At 43.3% G+C, this 21,986-nt stretch overlaps 1 protein-coding gene across 2 annotated transcripts in view; it reads right to left on the bottom strand.

The window, feature by feature from the left end:
* The window catches only part of KIAA0040 (KIAA0040 ortholog), a 59,362-nt gene extending 39,909 nt beyond the window's left edge, over nucleotides 1-19,453 (bottom strand). For both annotated transcript variants that reach the window (XM_040360374.1, XM_040360373.1), the window contains exon 1: nucleotides 19,251-19,453. Coding sequence is in view for 1 of the 2 variants with exons in the window: in XM_040360373.1 (XP_040216307.1) it covers nucleotides 19,251-19,283 (33 nt within the window). In the remaining variant the exon portion in view is untranslated. The remainder of the gene's footprint in view (nucleotides 1-19,250) is intronic.
* Between the last annotated feature and the right edge of the window lie 2,533 nt (nucleotides 19,454-21,986).

Raw genomic sequence — 21,986 nt, 5'->3', positions numbered from 1 at the left:
TAGTCGGTGATCATTATGAACGACATTCCCTTATTAGCACCAAGTTCTAAGGGTGTTTCTGTACATTTTACATGCTAATGTGTTTCATTTTTTTTTATAGCCTATATATTTGACTCCAGCGGCTGCGTTCACATTCATCCTTGTTCTGTTCCTCAATAAAAAAAAGAAGAGAAGCATTTACAGGCAGAAAAAAAACATGAATAGCATATTCAGTAGAGAAGCTTTTTCACAGAAAAATGCTTGCCACGCGAAAACGCATCTAAATGCCACTAAACGAGTTTAGCGTTTGAGCGTTCATTCATTTCAATGACCAGAATAAATGAATATTCTGGCCAATGGAATCCATAAACCTGCACATGCTTGAAGTGCTTAAACACTGTTAAATGCGCTAGCAATATGTGGCTATAGAAACATTTTTTTAAACTCCCTTTTCCTGTGTGCTTGAGGCCAAAGATTAAAAGCCAGATAAGCTATGATAAATGTGGTGAAACACTAGATTTTTTTTTTTTTTTTTCAAGTTGGTAAACACCCATATAATCAAATTTCAAAATTTCAGGCCACTTTAGGACAACTCATACACAACTGTGTCACTTGCAATAATCAAGATATATACACCCAAAGAGCTGTAAGCATTACTTATCTCACAAAAAGATTACTCAACATGTTGGAAAAACTCTATTACCAAGCAATGATCATTGCACTTTTGCAATAGAAATTTTCCAGAGAAAAGCGGATGGATGCCTGATGTGTCTGTGATAGGGCTGGATCAATAGAGGTAAAAATTGGTTGCAATGGATCTGCTGTAACGTGATTCTTCCTTCAAAGAAGCAGATCCGTGGTTGAAATTTAGTTTGGATAGTCCCTGTTCTGTTCCTAGGCTGCTACCTCTCTGACAGTGGAAGCACTCATAGTATAAACTCTTGGATCTGTACAGAGGAGCACCTGGTACAAAGGTTCATCTCACTTAAAGCCCTCAGTGGACCCCACCAACCTGAACAACTTAAGACTCATCTCATTGCTCCCATTTACCTCTAAGCTTTTAGAATGCTTAGTCTACAACTGTTTTAGCTCATACTTCATTAAAACAACCTTCTTGATCCCTTACAGCAGGGGTGCCCAACCAGTGGCCCGCGGAGCCCTCTGATGTGGCCCGTGACCTCCTGCTCTGGAATGGCTGGTTGGCAAGCCCAGATTGCTGGATGCCGATTTGCCATCCCAGAGCATCAGGCCCCGTACACACGACCAGTTTCCTCGGCAGAATTCAGCTTCCGACCGAGTTTCTGGCTGAATTCTGCCGAGAAACCCGGCCGTGTGTACACTTTCGGCTGAGGAAGCCGACGAGGACCTCGGCGAGGAAATAGAGAACATGTTCTCTATTTCCTCGTTGTTCTATGGGAGCTCTCGGCCCGCCGAGCTCCTCGGCGGCTTCAGGGCTGAACTGGCCGAGGAACTCGATCTGTTTCGCCCGTCGAGTTCCTCGGCCGTGTGTACGGGGCCTAAGTGTTGTGAATGAAGCCCACGGTAGAGGAAGCAAGTGGCTTTTCAGAAAGTAGACCACACCTGCAGGATATAATAGACGGCTATGGCAAAGTGCAGCTAACGGGTGGGAAAACCACAGGTACACTGCGCCACACCCACGGTGTGGGTAGACCGCAGACCATCAGTGTAAAAGCAGCCTTAGGCTCCTTTCACACGATTGGTCCGACCCAACCGGACCCTCCATTCACCTCCATGGAGCAGCAGATGTAAACAGACCTTTGTCCGTTTACACTTGCCTACCTCTTAACCGATCTGCTAAAAAACAAAACAGAAGTGGATCTGTCCCCTTCCATCTGATTGGATCAGGTGGCCCATAGAGTAGATTGGGCTGTGTCTGTGTCTCCTTTGCATATGCAGACTGGACAAAGACCTATCATCTGCCCACTCTGTTCATTGTGGCCCGCGACTGGTTACTACGTTGCTTAAGTGGCCTTCAAAAGGTTGGGCACCCCTGCCTTACAGTCTGGCTTTAGCTCACAGCACTCCACAGAAACTGCCCTACTAAAACTCACTCAATGATTTACGAAACTGCTAAAACCAATGGCTACTACTCAATACTTACTACTAGACCTCTCTGCGGCCTTTTATACTGTTGACCATCTGCTCCTTCTCAATAAACTCCACTCCCTTGGCCTCCAAGTTTCTTCTCTAATGAAATACAGCCAACACGTTTCAGAGAATATGCCTCCCTATTCTTCAGGGCTTGAGCAGGTAATGTTAATAAAATCATGACAGAATGCACTAAAGGGCCTATGTTAAGGCTTGATGAAGACCAGGGTTTCCTAACTGCAATGGGCTGTGGTGGCTTGACAATTTTGGCTTGTGGTGCTCAGATGCAGTGTAGTTCTGCTTTAATGCCAAACGAGATGTAAATAGACTGTTCCCTTGTCAGTAGAGAAAAAGGAACAAATACTGAAAGAACTTCCTTTTGCCAAGTAAAGAGCCCCTTCAATGCACACGAGTGCTAAAATTTGGCCACAGCTGAAGTTCTGTTTCTGGTAATAGTGAGTACAGGTAAAGGGAGGAGAATTTACCATAGGGGAAGAATATCTATTAGATCAGATTTGTGACCCTGTCTTATGGTGGCTGCTTGGCAGACATCTGTCTGCACCCATAGACATAAGATTGCCATCCGATCTGGAAGATTTCATAGCAAAGGTGTAGCACTTTTTTACTTAACAATTGAATGAGTCCAACATAAAGCGGAACTAAACCTTACTATTTTTTACAACCAAGGAAGCTGCCTTCTTAATGTTCTATTTGACCGACAGTTATTATGATTCTGCACACGTGTTTTTCAGTGCATTTTGGGTTTTGCAGAAATGCACTACAGTCCACTTAATGAGGGTCACATTCAGATATGGAAAAGAAGCAGAAACGCATACAAATGCATAGAAACACATAAAAAACGCCCACAAAGAGTGTTTGAGAAAACACAAAACACACCTGGAAAATGCATCAACCACAAGCTGCATAGGTGTAAACCAGGCCTTAACAACTTGCTGCCTGCAATACGTATATACACATTGCGGTTTGCAAGTGGTTTACCGGAATTATGGCTGAAGATATCAGCCATAATCCCAGTACCATTTTTTGCAGCCGGCTACTGGCTTTCTCATGAAAGTATTTAGAGCGGCTCATGAGCTGCTGGAATGCTTTCTGAAGTGGCAGGAGGGGAGGTACACCCCCTCTCACCTCTCGACAATGTTTTTTGGGCATACCGTTTCCACCGATTCGCCAGAGAAATGATCTGATGGCGCGATCAGCTGGTCACAGAGGCAATCAAAGAGTAGATACTCTTTGATTGACTCTATGGCCTTGGAGGACTGGAGCGACGTCATGACTTTACTTCCAGTCCAAGCTGAAAGTAAATTCTTTTCTTTTTAAGCAAAAGATCAAATTCTTTTTTTTTAATCTTTTGCTTTTGATGGTAAAGAAATTGTTTGAGTTTTTTTTCACCCCAGATCTCTCCATAAACAGGAGTCGTCATCCTTTTTTCTATTACAAGGATTTTTTACATTCCTTGTAATAGATATAAAAGTGAAAAAAAAAAAAATGAAAGGAGACAATGTAAAAATAAAAAGTAAAATAAATAAGATTTTTTTTAAAGCGCCCCCATCCCCCCGTGCTTGTGCACAGAACCAAACGCACATGTAAGTCACACACGCGTATGTAAATGGTGTTCGCACCACACATGTGAGCGAACGTTAGAACAAGACAAATAATTCCAGCACTAGACCTTCTCTATAACTCTAAACAGGTAACCTGGAGGTATTTAAGGACTGTAGTTTGTCGCCATTCCACAAGTGTGCACAATTTTAAAGCATGACATGTTAGGTATCTATTTACTCGATGTAACATTATCTTTCATATTTTACAAAAAAATTGGGGTAAATATTGTGTTTTTTTTTATTCAATAACCACTTTCCACCCAAGGTATGTACCTGTACATCCTTGGGTTTCAGTGGTTATCCCGGGATGTTGCCTGCACCTACAGGCATCATCCCAGTATCATTCATTTCAGGCAGAAATGCACTGATTGGCTAATTAGCCACTCTAACACTTCTGTGGGGAGTCGAAGGGGGTCCCACCTCCCTCCCAGCGCAACTCTCCTGGGCTCTCCTGTTTCATGAACAAGGCCGGGAGTGATGCGGCGATGGCTGTCCTGTACAGAGAAAGAGGAACTGACGTTGTTTCCCTCTCTCTGTAACCCTAGAAACCAGGAGTGACAAGTATTTTGTCACTTCCGGTACCTCCTAGGGTTGCCACCTGTCCAGTATTTACCTGGACAGTCCAGAGGGAGGCGGCGTTCTGACGTCACCGCGTATTGTCTTCCTGATACAGGCTGTGTATCGAGCGGGCCGGCTCATATTTTATTCGTTTGCCTACAATGATATGTAAGTGTAATTTTATCTATACCGATATTAAACCAAGACGGAATTACGCTATGCGAGGTCTCTTTGTTTCTTATACCCCTGGATGACCTATCGAGAGATGCATCTGTAAAGACAAAGTTACTAGGATTTCATCGCTGTTGCTGTCCATTGCTGTCTATGGGATATCCATTTATGCCTCTTATGCGCTGTTTGATCTCTCTTAATCCGGAGATCAATTATATTTGGTAAGAGGCTTTTATTTCGTTGGTGGAGGATCTTTCTGTCCAGCACTTTTCCTTGTGGATTGAGTTCATCACCTGGGAGAATTTATATACTTGCCTTTGTGGCGGGACTTATTATTCATTTGAACTTTATGTCACTTTTTGTTTACATATCACTTATTTAGCGCGATCTCTTCCTTTTTTGCATATATGTTAGTGTGGTATAACACTTTTTGATCGCTGCTTTTCTTCTTTTTTCACTGTAACAAGCGCAATATTTTTTTCTTACCTTGCATACCTCATGAGGTAATATGGAAGTGCAGCGCTTCCAGAAGCCTAAAGGTAATTCAACTTTGGAAAGAAAAATAACAATTCCCAAACATTGATGGCATAAATAAGCAATGTCTGGGGCCAAAGTGCAAAAATAGGATGGACCTTCGCTTTAAGTGCAATACAAACACTTTTTTTTTGCACATTTAGGAAACAGACCTGAAAGAGAGATGGTGTGGAGAAAACAGACAAATGAATTGGGGTCTGAAAAGGGACCTGTCCCTCCGGAAGGGGAATAATTCAGAGCTATGAAGGATTACGGTGTGAGGAGTCTGATTGGTGACTTTTCTAAATGAGGCCCACTATGCTCTGCCTAAACAAGAACCACTTGTATATCTCTTTGCGTTATTTTTTTTCCCCTCACAATTTAAGGGTTAAGCTCTCGGCACAAGGAACTGGTTTTATTTTCGGCTCACGCACTCAGATTGTCCATATTAGGGACTAGTGGAATTTTCAACTTTAATGAGCGGGGGCGTGAAAGTTTTTTCCTCTAAATTGTTATCACAGGACTTCACAGAAGCCCAGGGGAGAGCAAGTTGAATGGCTCCAGTGTCTTTTCTAGCGAGGAGGGGAAGCAGGAGTTGTTTATCATGCAAGATGTTAGTGAAACAAGCACAGACGCCTGCTTTTCCTCCATATACACAGCCATTGTATACAAGGAGGATTAGACCATACTGAGAGAACCTCTCACGGATGACAGGAAAATAACATCCAAACAAGAGGGAACCTCCCCCTCCTACGCAGCCTGATCCATGGGAATTTTTGCTGTCATCTATAAACAGGGCAATGTGACCATGTAATATGGAAATGTCCACACAGTCCCTCACATTACCATGGTTGCTGCTTTGTAAATAGTTTTTTTTTTCAAATGCAAATGTTACTATGTATATAACTTTGAAGTTTAAATAAAGTTTTTTTATTAAAAAAAAAAAAAAAGTAAGAAGAAAACTGCTGTAAAATGATGGAAGTTTATCAGTGGCCAATGTCAAGGCTCCTGGAAGTGATGAACTGCTTTATCTAAGTCTTATTTATATATTTTATTTATTTATTTCAGGTACTTATATAGCACCATTTACGTAGCGCTATTACATATACATTATACATTCACATCAGTCCCTACCCTCAAGGAGCTTACAAGGTCTCTAATGCCACGTACACACAGCCGGACTTTTGTGTGAGAAAAAAAGGCCATGTGTAGCCTCCATCTGACTTTTTTTGTCAAAAGTACGACAGATTTAGATAGAGAACCGGTTCTCTATCTTTCTGTTCCGACAGACTCACGTGGACTTTTGCATGGTCAAAAGTCCGACCGTGTGTACAAGGCATAACACACATTCATACATATACTAGGTGCAATTTAGACCGGATCCGATTAACCTACCAGCATGAAGTCTTCTATTATTCTGGTCATGCACTTGGAAATTTCATTGCATCCAATCAGCTTTCAATCAAAAACACTTCTCAGCATGTGCTAAAAAAACTGGGATAGAGATTGACTGAAAATTGTGTTTTTGTTTTGTTTTTTAAGCAAAACTTTAATCAGAAAATTAAAGTGTTACTAAACTCACAACAGTAAAATCAATCTTTTTATGCAGTAAAGCATGCTTGTTATACTCAATATGAAACTTAAGGGGTTTGGTCCTGTTTTCCCTTCTTACACTGTCTCCAATCCATCTGCTTATAGAGCAGAGCCTTGGGGGCACTCTGCACATGCTCAGTTTGGTGTGTATTGCTAGAGAGAGTTCTTTTTTCCGTGGGAGGGTGCATGATATCACCACAGGTTCAAGCAGCACTGTCTAGACAGAGGGTCAGGGGTCTTGCAGTCTCAGGCCTCGTACACACGACCGAGAAACTCGACGGGCGAAACACATAGTTTTGCTCGTCGAGTTCCTTGTGAAGCCGTCGAGAAACTCGACAAGCCAAGTTTCTCCATTCCTGTCAAGGAAATAGAGAACATGCTCTCTTTTTGGCTCATCGAGTTTCTCGACAGTTTCCTCGACGAAAATGTACACACGACCGGTTTCCTCAGCAAAAAAATATCTCCCAGCAAGTTTCTTGCTGTTTTTTGCCGAGAAACTCGGTCGTGTGTACGAGGCTTCATAGAACTGTCACAGTAGAATGAAAACTCCTCCTGCAAGCTTTACCAGACACTGATAAAAGTCACAAGACTCCTATATACTGCTGATGAGAAAAGGTATTTAGTAGTTTATATTTACTAAAATACAGGCATAGCCCACTTTTAAGTACACAATGGAGTTTATTTACTAAAGCTGTTAAGTGCAAAATCAGGCTCACTTCTGCAAAGAAACCAATGAGCTTCCAGATTTTATAACCAAAGCTTAGTTGAACAAGTTGGGTTGGAAGCTCATTGGTTTCTATGCAGAAGTGAGACTGATTTTGCACTTTCCAGCTTAAGTAAATAAAACCCATTGTGTACTTAAAAGTGGGGTATGCCTGTAATTGCATTTCCGTGTTCTGTGTACTGTGGGAGACCAGATGTAGTAAATGCAGGACCCTGGGTTTAGTAACACTTTAAAGTAGAACTATAGGCAAAACATTTTTTTCTCATTTTGGATAGAGCAAGGGATTGTTATAACCCGTCAGATTTGTTTTTGCCATCTGTGTGTCATTAGGGAGATTTCCCTTTACTTCTTGTCCCATAGTAAGAGTAAATCCCTGTAAATCGAGGGAATTCCTTGGGGACCCCCAGGCAACCAGAACTAGTGTACCCATTGGAAGATTTCCCCTCTATTAATTTTCCGGGGACAACCCAAAATTTCGGTAATTTCTTTTAATTTCACTTTCAATGAGGGGACAAATAGAGAGGGGGAATCTCCCTAACAGGAGCACACACAGCAATAAAAGCCTGACAGGTGTTCTAATCCTGCTCAACTACCCAAAACTTAAAAAAAAAGAGTTTTGCCTTTAGTTATACTTTAACTTCCAGGTAATCTCTCCCTGTGTTCTTCAGCTATGGCCACTGTCAACCCGTCATTGCTTTGTACAGATTTCTTGGCCACCCTTCTCTGGACACACATAGGCTCCAGGCCACAGTTTACTGGCGAGACATAAATAACTATTTTTTTCACTGCAAGGTTCAAAAAACATACAACTGATTTAAGTTTTTTTGAGGGATACTAATAAGTTGCAACATCTTTGGTATATTTTATTTCTCAAGGACTCTTGTGGAAAGAGGTTGGTTTGTTTGACTATCCAAGCTTGTCTACCTGTGAAAGCCCCTAAGATGGGGGATTTCATTGTTCCCATGTTTGTTTTCATCTACTTTCTATTAGAATGTAGAAGGAGAACTGAAACTACCTCTGCTATAGCAGTAGGTAAGAGTTATGGTATGACACAGAGCTGGGAAGTATAGGGAATCTTTAGAATTATAATCTTGGGTATACCAGGCCAACTGGTTTGGCATGCAAACAGATGACACATTGCATTTTTTTCTTAATAAATTCAGTACATACTACAAAAAACTGAATTCAGTAAATAGACCCTGATGTGACATCTAATATTTCAAGTCTTCTAAGAAGCCACAGTTTGAACTTCCCACAGAAAAGAAACACAACCAGCAGCAGAGCCTGGATATGAAAGGGGTGCTCCTAGCCGTAAAGCTGCCGCCTTGGTCACAGCCTACATGTCCAAGGGTGGCACAGATCTAGCCCTGGGAATTTTCCCCCCAAAGTCTCCAAATGATTGAAAAAGATAGTAGGTGATTTGATTTATTAGTATTGACCAAAAATGTAACGATAGCTTTGGGCGGACTTATTCTAAGAGCTTATGTTGGTTCTAATATATTTTAAAATGCACCCTGTACAGCTGACTGCCGACTCACTAGATCCATTTCAATTACCGGTATCTTTATTTTGTGCATATCGTTGAACTGCCCTCTGTGTTTGATATAAAGGGGCAGTTCCCCAGAAGCACCCTTTAGATCCTCCTGGATCTGGCATGACTCAAAATTAAGGTAAATTTGAGTGGAAGCTTTAGAACTTGCTGCCTGGATTAAATATTAACTTTCCTCTGTTCCAGGACCCTAATGTGTAGTGCCCAATAACCAATATACAAACATCTTATCTAATCAAAGGATTTGCAGATTGGGTCCCCTTTGTCTGTAGAATATTTGGATAGACACAACACCCAATGTGTTTACATTCCTTCCTGACAATTGGCACAAATTTGACAATTTCCATTGGTCACAGATAAATGCTCATGGCTATGTAAGTCTAAAGGACATATAGCCGGATTTAGAAAGACTTACGACGTATTCTGGAAACCAGATACGCTTAAATTTGGCCAATATTTAAATGAAGCCCACCCACTACATGACTACTTTGAATTAGGCGGGGTTACGCCGGGCCGATTGCGCTACGCTGACGTAACTTAGGGAGCAAGTGCTTTGTGAATACAGTACTTGCCACATTATGTTTCGTCGGCGTAGTGCAAATGGGATGCGCTACGCCGGCATAAAGATACGCCGCGATACGTGAATCTGGCTAATAATAGCTAATACATGCTATGTTTAGCAATTACTTTGAAGTTATTTCTTAAAATGTTCGTTTAGGCTAGCCTCAACTAGATGTGAACTACTAATCAAATTATTAGTCATCTCATCTACTGCTTGTATGCTATAGCAGGCATTGCCAGGTGCCCAAATGTAGCTTCTACAGTGCCCAAAAAAATCCCAAAACTTGGTGAACTCTATTATGTAAATGCTAACCTGAGCTAGAAAATTGGTACTTTATCCTTCCTATTCACGTACCTCATTATTGATCAGTAAGGCCGCTCATCACAGTGATGGGCCAAGAGAGAGGTGCAGAAAAGAGGCAAGCCATAGGCTTGACTTTCTAGATGAAGTCTATAATTCTACAGAGGGCTACAGAGCTCTTGGGTTTAGGGATTCTGGGGTTCTCTAGAATTAAGCTGATGGTATAGGTAGGCACCTGGGAGTGTATGCTATATGATGCAATGGGCAGTAAGTGTACCTGCACTTCTAGTTAGTTTTACTGTATGCCTATGACTGGAATTTACGCTTCACATAAATGAATACAGCACATTACCTCATTAAGGTGTCAGGCTAAAACATTTTTAGTTTTAAGGTTCCATTAAAGAGATTGACCTTACTTCCTGTCCTTATGACAATGGTTTAACCAGACAGGAAGTGAGAGAAAATCTGCAACAGGGACAAACACAGCATTAAAAATCTGGTAGGGGTTCCCTTCCAGTCTTTCCTTACTCTTTTTTAATTGTTATTTTTAGGCCGCAGCTAATTTATTAACAATGAATAAATAGCATAACATTAAAAGTAACATTCAACAATGTAATTCTAACAATGTAAACAAGGGGTCTTTGGCTGTCCATAAGGCACAATTTTACTGAAATCGTCCATGTCCTCAGCCGCACCCCAACTGGCTTGAGGACGTTACAACCTCACCAAACTTTCATTCTCCCCCCATAGGGGACCTAGCTCTTGGGGGGGGGGGTACCACTAACCAATCATGTGGAGGCGCCATACTTTAGATGGACCCCATAATTTAGCAACAATGTCAATAATCACTGAACAAAAGACCCCTGACCTGAAAAAAAAAAACAGTAGCACTTTAGGCAAAACTTCTTATTTTCATTTTGGATAGAGTATGGTAGGGTTATCATTCTTATCGATTTATTGTTTGCCATATGTATCCCATTGGGGAGATTTTCCTTCACTTCCTGTCCCATAGCCAAAACAGGAAGTGAAAGCTATTCCCAGCAAATTAAAGGAAATTCTTGGGAACCCCATTTTCACCAGAACCAGTTTTCCTATTGGAAAATTTCCCCTGTATTACATTTCTGGGGAAAACCCCAAATTTGGGGTTTTCTTTACTTTCACTTTCGATGATAATGGTAAACAGGACAATTAAAAAGGGTGAATCTACCTAACTGGGGAACAGACTGATTAGTGATTATTGACATTGTTGCTAAGTTATGGGGTCCATCTAAAGTATGGCGCCGCCACGTGATTGGTTAGTGGTACCCCCCTTGGGGTGTGGCAGAGGACACGGACGATTTCAGTAAAATTGTGCCTTATGGACAGCCAAAGACCCCTTGTTTACATTGTTAGAATTACAGTGTTGAATGGTACTTTTCGTGCTATGTTATTTATTCATTGTTAATAAATTGGCTGCTGCGGCCTTATTAAAACGCATGTTGCGCAGTCAGTGTCTTTCTTTTAGGACCAGGTTGATGCAAGTACAAGCAAGATGTAAATACAATAACATATATGGATGCTAAAATGCAAAGATACTACTAACAAAGAGTCCTTTTATAACTTCTATTGCAGGAAGACAATGCATTACGTCACCAGTTCACCATGAGACCGATTTGGTTTTGGTTTGCAGGCTCCGGACAGACTACTGTGTGTTGAAGGTGTTTGACTGCTTTAATTCTCAATGTGCTGCACAAGTCGTGTGACACGCCTGCAGATTTTACTGTGCAAACATTTTCCTCCCGTTCATGTGAGTTGTATATTCTGGGCCATATTCCCATACGAGATACGACGGCGTATCTCCTGATACGCCGTCGTATCTCTGGGAGTATCTATGCGACTGATTCATAGAATCAGTTACGCATAGATAGCCCTAAGATCCTAGGATGCAATACTTCGGCCGCCGCTGGGTGGAGTTTGCGTCGTGGGTATGCAAATGAGCTTTTACGGCGATCCACGACGGTTTTCACGTTCGTTACGTCGTCGCTAGTAATTTTTTCCCGTCGCAAAGTTAAGCCTGCTTTAACATGGCTTAACTTCAGATGAGCCATGTTAAAGTATGGCCATCGTTCCCGGGTCGAATTTCAAATTCTTTTTTTTTTTTCGTAAGACGTCCGGGAATACGAAAGTACGTTACGCACATCGCCGTTCAAAAAAATGACGTCACTTCGCCCAAAGCACGGCGGGAATTTCAAAACGGAGCATGCGCAGTACGTCTGGCGCGGGAGCGCGCCTAATTTAAATGGTACAAGCCCCATTTGAATTAGGTGGGCTTGCGCCAGACGCCTTTACGTTACACCGCCGTAAGTTTACACGCAAGTGCTTGGTGAATCAGGCACTTGCGCGGAAAACTTGCGGCGGTGTAACGTATAGACGATACGTTACGCCGCCGCAAGTATATGTGAATCTGGCCCTCTATTATCATCCTGTATTAAAGAGCATGCTACTGCATTACATTGGCCAGACGTTTAGGGCCAGATTCACATATACTTGCGGCGGCGTAACGTATCGTCTATACGTTACACCGCTGCAAGTTTTTAGCGCAAGTGCCTGATTTACCAAGCACTTGCGTGTAAACTTATGGCGGTGTAACGTAAAGGCGTCTGGCGCAAGCCCGCCTAATTCAAATGGGGCGTGTACCATTTAAATTAGGCACGCTCCCGTGTCGGACGTACTGCGCATGCTCCGTTTGGAAATTCCCGCCCTGCTTTGCGCGAAGTGACGTCATTTTTTTGAACGGCGACATGCGTAACGTACTTTCGTATTCCCGTCTTACGTAAAAAATAAATAAATTTGAAATTCGACCCGGGAACGACGGCCATACTTTAACATGGCTCATTTAAAGTTAAGCCATGTTAAAGCAGGCTTAACTTTGCGACGGGAAAAAATTACTAGCGACGACGTAACGAACGCAAAAACCGTCATGGATCGCCGTAAAAGCTCATTTGCATACCCGACGCTGGAAAACGACGCGAACTCCACCCAGCAGCGGCCGAAGTATTGCATCCTAAGATCCGACGCTGTAAGACAATTACACCTGTCGGATCTTAGGGCTATCTATGCGTAACTGATTCTATGAATCAGTCGCATAGATACTCTGAGAGATACGACGCCGTTTCAGAGAAACGCCGTCGTATCTCTTCTGTGAATCTAGCCCTTTGTTACTACAATGCATAGTTGTAAACTACCCCTTACAAATGATGCAGCAACCTGCAGCTCCCCTCCTGTTGGAAAGTCAGAGATTACAGTAAAAGTTTTCTGTCCCTTCTATACATGTGTAGAAAATCTCTCCATTGGCGCTGGAACTTCAAATCTCAGACCTGTCAACAAGGTTCGCTGAGAAAATTATCTATCTATCTATCTATCTATCTATCTATCTATCTATCTATCTATCTATCTATCTGTCTGTCTGTCTGTCTGTCTGTCTGTCTGTCTGTCTGTCTGTCTGTCTATCTATCTATCTGTCTGTCTGTCTAGCAATCTATCTGTCTGTCTAGCAATCTATCTGTCTGTCTAGCTATCTGTCTGTCTAGCTATCTGTCTGTCTGTCTGTCTGTCTGTCTGTCTGTCTGTCTGTCTGTCTATCTATCTATCTATCTATCTATCTATCTATCTATCTATCTATCTATCTGTCTGTCTGTCTGTCTGTCTGTCTGTCTGTATGTCTTTCTGTCTGTCTGTCTATCTGTCTGTCTGTCTGTCTATCTATCTATCTATCTATCTATCTATCTATCTATCTATCTATCTATCTATCTATCTATCTATCTATCTATCTATCTATCTATCTATCTATGCACACAAATGTGTGGTTATGGTATGGTGGCTTTATATCTCACATTTACAAAGTCTATCCCTTGGCGAGTCTCACTTCTCCGGCTGAAGTCTTTATTGTTTGAAATAATTACATACGACCTGGGGCCTAAAGGCCTAAAGTGGTTCTAAAGACAGAAGGTGTTTTTATCTTAATGCATTCTATGCATTAATATAAAAAGCCTTCTGTGTGCAGCAGCCCCTCTAATACTTACCTGAGTCCCGTCTCGAATCAGCATTGTTGTATGAGAGACTCGGCTATTCGGGACTCTCTCTCCTCATTGAGACAGCAACAAAGCGCCATTGGCTCCCGCTGCTGTCAATCAAAGTCAGTGAGCTAATGAGGAGGGAGAGAGGGTGGGGCAAGGCCTCGGCTCCATGTCTGAATGGACACAGGGAGCTGTGGCTCGGCTCGGGTGTCCCCAAAGCAAGCTGCTTGCTGTGGGGGCACTCAGCAGGAGGGAGGGGCCAGGAGCTCCGAATAAGGACCTGAGAAGAGGAGGATCTGGACTTATCTGTACAAAACCACTGCACAGAGCAGGTTAGTATACCATGGTTGTTATTTAAAAAAATAAAATAAAATCAAGGTTTTAGTATCACTTTAAGCTGACCATAGATGCATCTTTTTGCACCTTTAGGGGGGGGGGGACAGGATACCTGACGTCACCGCGGGGCTCCCTCCTCCTCCTCCCCTGGCCACCGGGCTAATAGGAGAGAGGAGCGGGGCCTCACGCATGTGCAGTAGGGTTCCCAGGGTGAAATCAAAAGGCTACACTGCCGGGGGCCCCTTACCCGCAATGGTGGAGGCAGCACCCCGACAGCTGATGGAAACATCAGCTGCAGTGCCGACATTGAGGGACTGCAGGACAGATAAGTGTCCATTTATTAAAAGCCAGAAGCTGCAGTATGTGTAGCTCCTGGCTTTTAATTTTTTTTCCCGGACCTCCGCTTTAAATCAGATTTTTTTTATTTAAATAAAATGTGTTTTTAAAAAAAAAAAAATCTATCTAAAAATAGTTTTCTATTTAAGATACATTAATAATTTAGTTTATGTAGCATGAGGCTGTATATTCTGCAATATATACATTTTTGGTAAACTCATTCATGCAAGCTGAGATAACATGCACTGCATTGATGCATTCACACAATTTCACAGTAACCATAAAACCAAAGTTATAAAATATTCCTTTATCCCATTGTTTTTCAAATCTATGTACACTACAAACTGTATGATTGAATCGGTTCTGATATCGCTGTTTTACTAACCTGACAGCTTATTATTGAGAAACCTTCATTTTGTTTGCAAATATTAAAGGCTCTAACTGCTAGAAAGAATGAGTCCTTACATTTAAAGAGCACCTGTCATTTCAGAGTCATCATGGCAGCACCTGTTAGCGAGAATCCACTCACCTGCTGCCACCACATCCATCACCTTGTTGTGTCACTGCCACATCACCAGCCATCCTATTAAAGTAAATGGGACTCTTGGTGAGTCAACAGCGGGTCAGAGGAGGAGAAATGATAGCTGCACTTTAAAAATTATGATTTAAATCGAGTTGATTTAAATCAAATCCACCCTGCTTTGGTACAAATCCCAAACAGGACTCTACCTGCATGGAGTTTGCATGTTCTACCTCTAAAGACATGCTGGTAGTTTAACTGACACTAGAATGTATGTAAGTGAGGCTGGGTTCACATATGCGCGGCCGCGGTTCTCAGCATGGGGCCTGGTGTGTCTAGGGTTGCCACTTTTTCTTCAAGCCAAACCCAAACACTTTAGCGACGCACAGCAATATTGTTTTTTAGTATACACTAAAGAATTGTAACAGATCTGGGACACCATTGGGCGCTCCAAAGAGAACAGTAATGTGGCACACATAGTGCCCCCTCACCCACCTGTCAGGCCCTATTCCGAGCAACATTCTTATCTGAATAATGTAGGACAGTCCAGGTTTTGAATCATGTGTCCGGATTTTCAGTCCACCTGAAACCCGGACACATGATTCAAAACACGGACTGTCCGGGTGAATCCCGAACAGGTGGCAACACTAGGTGTGTCCCAGTTCACCGGTTCAGGTATGAATCAGGTCTGAATTTTTGCCTGAAATTGCACCTGAACCGGGCCCGCACACACACAGGACCCTTTTTGGAATGCGTGGCTGCCCCGGACCTGTGTGAACTGGCTCCATTGTGAGACAGGCACGCTCGCATGTCATGTGAATTGGATGCGGGGAAAATGGGTTCCCATGAGTAAGTCACGTGCCTGTGACGTAATGCGTAGGGAGGAGCCTGCGATTGAATCCAAGTGCATCGGATCGAGCTGAGGAAACAGCATACTGAGTGGCGTTTTCATGCTTTACTGAAAGCGGGGATTCGTGAGTGCATATGTCAATGCTCTGATTACATTTTTGATCTGTCATCGAATATTGCGCAATGAGGTTCTTTCTCTTTTTTTTCATGCAATCCCTGTCTGTGAGTGCCTGTATCATCTGATCACAGCGGTGGAGGGCTGGATTAGCATTCAGATTGAAGAGAGTGATTTTTTCCCTGCATGGAATCCTGCTAATCACTGTGCACTAATTAAGGACATATTAGTAATTCACAGTTTATGGAGTGTTCTCCCTGATTAGTTTTCTTTGTACGTTTTATCACCTTTTAAGTTAATATTAGCGCATCTATATTTTATATATATTTACTAGGGCTGTTACTGATTAAAATGTTCGTGTTTGATTTATTTGATTTTTTTTAATCGACTAATTTCGTTTAATTATAACGCACATACAGATCCAACTACTTTTAGCTGATCTCCTTGCAGGCTGATTCCCAGTGCAGCTACCAACCACTGGAAAAATGGATAGCAGGATACAAAAAACACACAAAGGCCACGCTCGATGGGAATAACATTAAAACTTTTATAGTCTACAAGTAGGTAACCAAATAAATATTGCACTGGAGATAAAATTGATGTAGCTACATAAACTGTAAAAATGGTGCGATACCAAAACCAAAAACCAAACGGTAGCAAAAGCAGTCATAAAAACATGTAGCTAAGTATGATACTGGTATAAAAATGTGTACAATGATACCACTGCTGAATCCAGATGAGGAGGGATTAACATCAGTCCGTCGGCAACGGATTGATGTTAACCCCTCCTCATCCCCGTGAAGGGAACTATCACAACTCCCAGTGGATGGCTGTAGAATCCCAGGTTGATAGAGGGAAGTGATAGAGGGAAGTGTAATGCCGCGTACACACAATCATTTTTCAGCATGAAAAAAAACACAGTTTTTCAGCATGTCGAAAAAACGACTTTTTCCCAAATTCATCATTAAAACGATGTTGCCCCAAACATGATCGTTTTAAAAAAATGATCTAGCAAAGCGCGGTGACGTACAACACGTACGACGGCACTATAAAGGGGAAGTTCCATTCGCCTTTAGGCTGCTTTATCAGATTCCGTGTTAGTAAAAGTCGATTCACGCTTTTCTGTCTGTTACAGCGTGATGAATGTGCTTACTCCATTATGAATGGTAGTTTTACCAGAACGAGGGCTCCCATCTCATAACTTGCTTCTGAGCATGCACGGGTTTTTCACGTTGTTAAATCCCACACACGTCATTTTTTACAACCCGAAAAATGACATTGTTTAAAACGACGTTAAAAAATGCAGCATGTTCGAATTTTTTTTTGTCGTTTTTCAGAACCCGAAAAATGATGTGAAGCCCACAAACGATCATTTTAAAAGACATTTTTGAAAAACAACGTTTTTTTCATGCCGAAAAAAAATGATCGTGTGTACGCGGCATAACAGCCCTTGCGTGTGGCAGATAGTGAGGTCCCGCCGGGATGCAGATATGAAGGCACAGCAAAGGAGCCCTTCAGATGTACACGGCAAGCACCGCCGGTGTCTGTGACGTCACCGGATCTCCGACAGAACTCCATGAAGACCCAGAAGCCGGCAGAGAGGTAAGTACCGATCAAAAGAATTTTGATAGATCAAAAAAATTAACAATTAATCAAGGAATTAATAGTTAATTTCCACAGCCCTAATATTTACAATATATTGTATATACTTGCCTGCTAATATATGGCGGCGTATATTGTAAATATATGTCACATATATACCGTATTTATCGGCGTATACCCCGCACCTTTTTGCCCTGAAAATCAGGGCAAAATCGTGGGTGCGCGATATACGCCGATACCCGCTTTCCCGCGCCGAGTTTGAACACTGCGCCAGCATATACCAAGCGCAGTACACTCGTGTATAGTCGGGCAGGCTCGGCTCCTCTCGCGCTCACGTCCTGGACGTACAGGACGTGAGCGCGAGAGTAGCCGAGCCTGCCCGACTATACACGAGTGTACTGCGCTCGGTATATGCCAGCGCAGTATTCAAACTTGGCGCGGGAAAGCGGGGATCGAGCGGGGAGGACGCCGCAGAAGGACGCAGGACCTGACGAAGAGGACACCCGAAGCCGACGAGGCCGCCGATGGACGCCGCGCAAGACACCAATAGGTAGATTCAGTAAGAGTTAGGCCGGCTTATCAGTAGATAAGCCGACCTAACTCAGAATCTACGCCGACCTATGTTTAAGCGTATGCTCAAACAGAGATACGCTTAAACATATCTAAGATAGGACGGCTTGCGCCGTCCTATCTTAGGTTGCAATATTTTGGATGGCCGCTAGGTGGCGCTTCCATTGCGGCCGGCGTAGAATATGTAAATGAGTTTATATGCCGATTCACGAACGTACGCCCGGCCGCCGCAGTCGATTTAAGCCGTTTCCATAAGGCATTAGGTAGAATAACAATGTTAAAGTATGGCCGCCGTTCCCGCCGCGAGATTCAAATTTTTTACGTCGTTTGCGTAAGTCGTCCGCGAATCGGGATTTACGTTGTTTACGTCCACGTCTAAATCAATAGGCCCGTGTGGCGTACGTAGCCACAATGCACACTGGGAAATGTAGGCGCCCGGCGCATGCGCACTTAAAAAAAACGTAAAAAACGTGAGGACAAGCCTCATTACTATCAAACACGTCCCCCTCCAACACATTTGAATTCAGCGCCCTTACGCCCGCCCGCTTTAGGCTACGCCGCCGTATATTAGCAGGCAAGTATATTGAGAATCATTACTAGCCTAGCTAATTTACGGCGGCGTAACCTAAACAGGCTAAGCTACGCCGCCGCATCTTTAAGCACTCATACCTGAATTTACCTACAAAACTGTAAGTACTAAAATGTTTTTTTACAGGAATGTCGGGTCCACTTTAGGGGTGCACGCTATACGGCGGAGCGCGCAATACCCCGATAAATACGGTATATATATATATATTTTTTTTTTTCTAAATATGTTGGAAGTATATTTCTCTTCCATGTGGGGAGGACCGGCACTTATGTGAACGTACAATAATCAAAGCGCTGCGTAAGTTTATAAATACCTGAAATAAATAATACAGTAAATCGGGAAGTCAAACATATAAGTCATCCGTGAGTCAACCCTTCAACAGTTACAAAGAAAGTTCCCTTTAATACTTTTAAGGCTGTCAGACTTTCATGTTACTCGGCTGCACTGACATGGAAACATGCAGACAGATTGTAACTAGAAAGGCTCACTATTCACTGACAGCTCCAAAGTTCCAGGTCCCCTCTGTGCTCTGAACCTTCCATGTAATATATACAGAAAACTGGAAATGTAGTCTTCTAGAATAACAGCTGCGTCTTACCTTACTGCTGAAGGCTAGATCCATAAACTTCATTTACAAAGCTGACTTTTCTTCCCCCGTAGCTCCATCTTTAGATACATCAGGAACTAGTATGAGGTTTTTGTTGTTTTTTTTCTACGTGTTGCTGTCAGTGCTCTCATAGGTTTGCTGTGCTCGCCTCCCCTGCCTCTCCCTATGTAGATCTCCTCCCCAGGATCCCCTCCCTTCTCTTTACTGGTACCTGAAGGTTCTTGTGAGTCACTCAGTCCTGTCTGAGGCTTCACTTTTCCTGCTGTGTAGTCCTCAGGCTTGTGCATGCCGCTACATATCTGGGGATGGCGGGCAGCCAAGATGGTTAAACTGATGTAACAAGGCTGGATTTACGGCACTTGGCTGGGTGAAAACACATGGGAAGTATCCGCTGAAGTTTTCTAGTGGCATAACAACCCTGGTTTGGTTTACAGAGCTGGTGAATAATTAACAGCATTTTTAGTGTGACAATATACACAAGGCCTTGTACATAATGAGGCTGGTTTACTAAAGGAGTCGAGAATCTTTACGCAATAAATTGTGGGAATATGTAGCCAGATTCAGGTATAGTTATGCCGGCGTATCAGTAGATACGCTGTCGTAACTGTGAATCTGTCTACATTTAAGCGTATGCTCAAACTGAGATACGCTTAAATGTTGCTAAGATACGAGCGGCGTAAGTCTTCCTACGCCGTCATATCTTAGCTGTCTATTTACGCTGGCCGCTAGGGGCGTGTACGCTGATTTACGCCTAGAATATGTAAGTCAGCGAGATACGCCTATTGCGTAGGGCGTTTTCAGGTGTAAAGATAAACCACCAAAAAGATGGCGCAGCCAATGTTAAGTATGGACGTCGGAACCGCCGTAGAATTTCACGTCGTTTGTGTCGTTTGCGTAAGTCGATTCAGAATAGGGCTGGGCCTAGGTTATGTTCACGTCGAAAGCATTGACTATTTGCGACGTGATTTGGAGCATGCGCACTGGGATACGTCCATGGACGGCGCATGCGCCGTTCATTCAAAACGTCATTTACGTGGGGTCATGCTTTATTTGCATAAAACACGCCCACCTCTTCACAATTTGAATTAGGCGCGCTTACGCCAGCACATTTACGCTACGCCGCTGTAACTTAGGACACAAGTGCTTTGTGAATACAGCACTTGCCTCTCTAACTTGCGGCGGAGTAACGCAAATTACATACGCTACGCCCGCACAACTTTAAGCCGCCGTACGTGAATCTGGTCAATTCACTTTAATTAACCAATCGTGCAAAAAAGCTAAATTCTGTTTACGCAATTCGTCTGGATAACTGAAGTGGAACTTCACAAAATTAACTGTGTGCTTATTCTCCACTCCTTTAGTAAATCAGCTTAAAGCCCAACTCTGAGAAACTTTAAACTGATCCCTTGCGATGAGGCTGCGCCCACACTGCAAGGCTAAAGGGCTCATTTACTCTAGAAGAGAGTAAAAATGCTTATTCTTATTTTTTTTCTGATCTTCCACTCCTCCAGCAAGGGCCCCCCTCATGCTATGGCAGAGGTCTGTCCCTTTACATCATCACAACCTATGCAGGGCTATGGACCCTGCTTTAACCGGTTCCCACCTGGCCAATGGGAAGATGACGCTGGGGCAGGCCTCTTATTCCTCCGGGGGGGGGGGGGGCACAGTGCGGCAATCAGTACCTGTTGTGCAACCCATCAGTACCTCTTGGTTGTGCAGCTCATAAGTACCTGTCATGCAGCCCATCGGTACCTGTTGGTTGTGCAGCCCATCAGTACTTGTCGGTTGTGCAGCCTATTAGGTACATGTTGGTTGTGCAGCCCATCGGTACCTGTCATGCAGCCCATCAGTACTTTTCAGTTGTGCAGCCCATTCAAGACTTGTCGGTTGTGCAGCCCATCAGTACCTGTCATGCAGCCAATCTGTACCTGTCAGTTGTGCAGCCCATCAGTAACTGTCATGCAGCCCATCGGTACCTATCATGCAGCCCATCAGTACATTTCATGCAGCCCATCTGTACCTGTCAGTTGTGCAGCCCATCAGTACCTGTCATGCAGCCCATTGGTACCTGTCATGCAGTTCATTAGTACATGTCATGCAGCCCATCTGTACCTGGCATGCATCCCATCTGTACCTGTCAGTTGTGCAGCCCATCAGTACCTGTCATGCAGCCCATCGGTACCTGTCATGCAGCCCATCAGTACCTGTCATGCAGCCCATCGGTACATGTCATGCAGCCCATCTGTACCTGCCATGCAGCCCATCTGTACCTCTCAGTTGTGCAGCCCATCAGTACCTGTCATGCAGCCCATCGGTACCTGTCATGCAGCCCGTTAGTGTACCTGTCCTGAAGCCCATCAGTGTTACCAGTCATACAGCTACCATATACCAAAAATATTTTACTACTGAGGAGGCATCTCAAATCCTAAGCATGTCAGATGGGAGCAGCGAAGAGCACTCACCGTCTGATTCGGAAAACAAGCCGTCAAAAGCAGTGGATCAGTGACTAATATTTATCCTAAAAGAGCTCTGAAGACCAGGCAGCCACCAGCATCGCTATACACCCCAATGGTCAATCGGCAAACGCCAACGGCACTAGACCCCAGGAAGAAAGTCCCAGTGCCAGAACTGTAATTTCATGCCAGACCCAAAGAATTAGGGCCCAAACCCATCACTCATATACCTTAGAAAACCCATTATGGCTGCCTTCCAGCTCAGGGTCAGCTA

The sequence above is a fragment of the Rana temporaria genome, chromosome 7, assembly GCF_905171775.1.
Source record: "Rana temporaria chromosome 7, aRanTem1.1, whole genome shotgun sequence".
NCBI lineage: Eukaryota > Metazoa > Chordata > Amphibia > Anura > Ranidae > Rana > Rana temporaria.
Note: the sequence above shows the minus strand (reverse complement) of the source record. Positions and strands in the feature narration are given on the sequence as shown.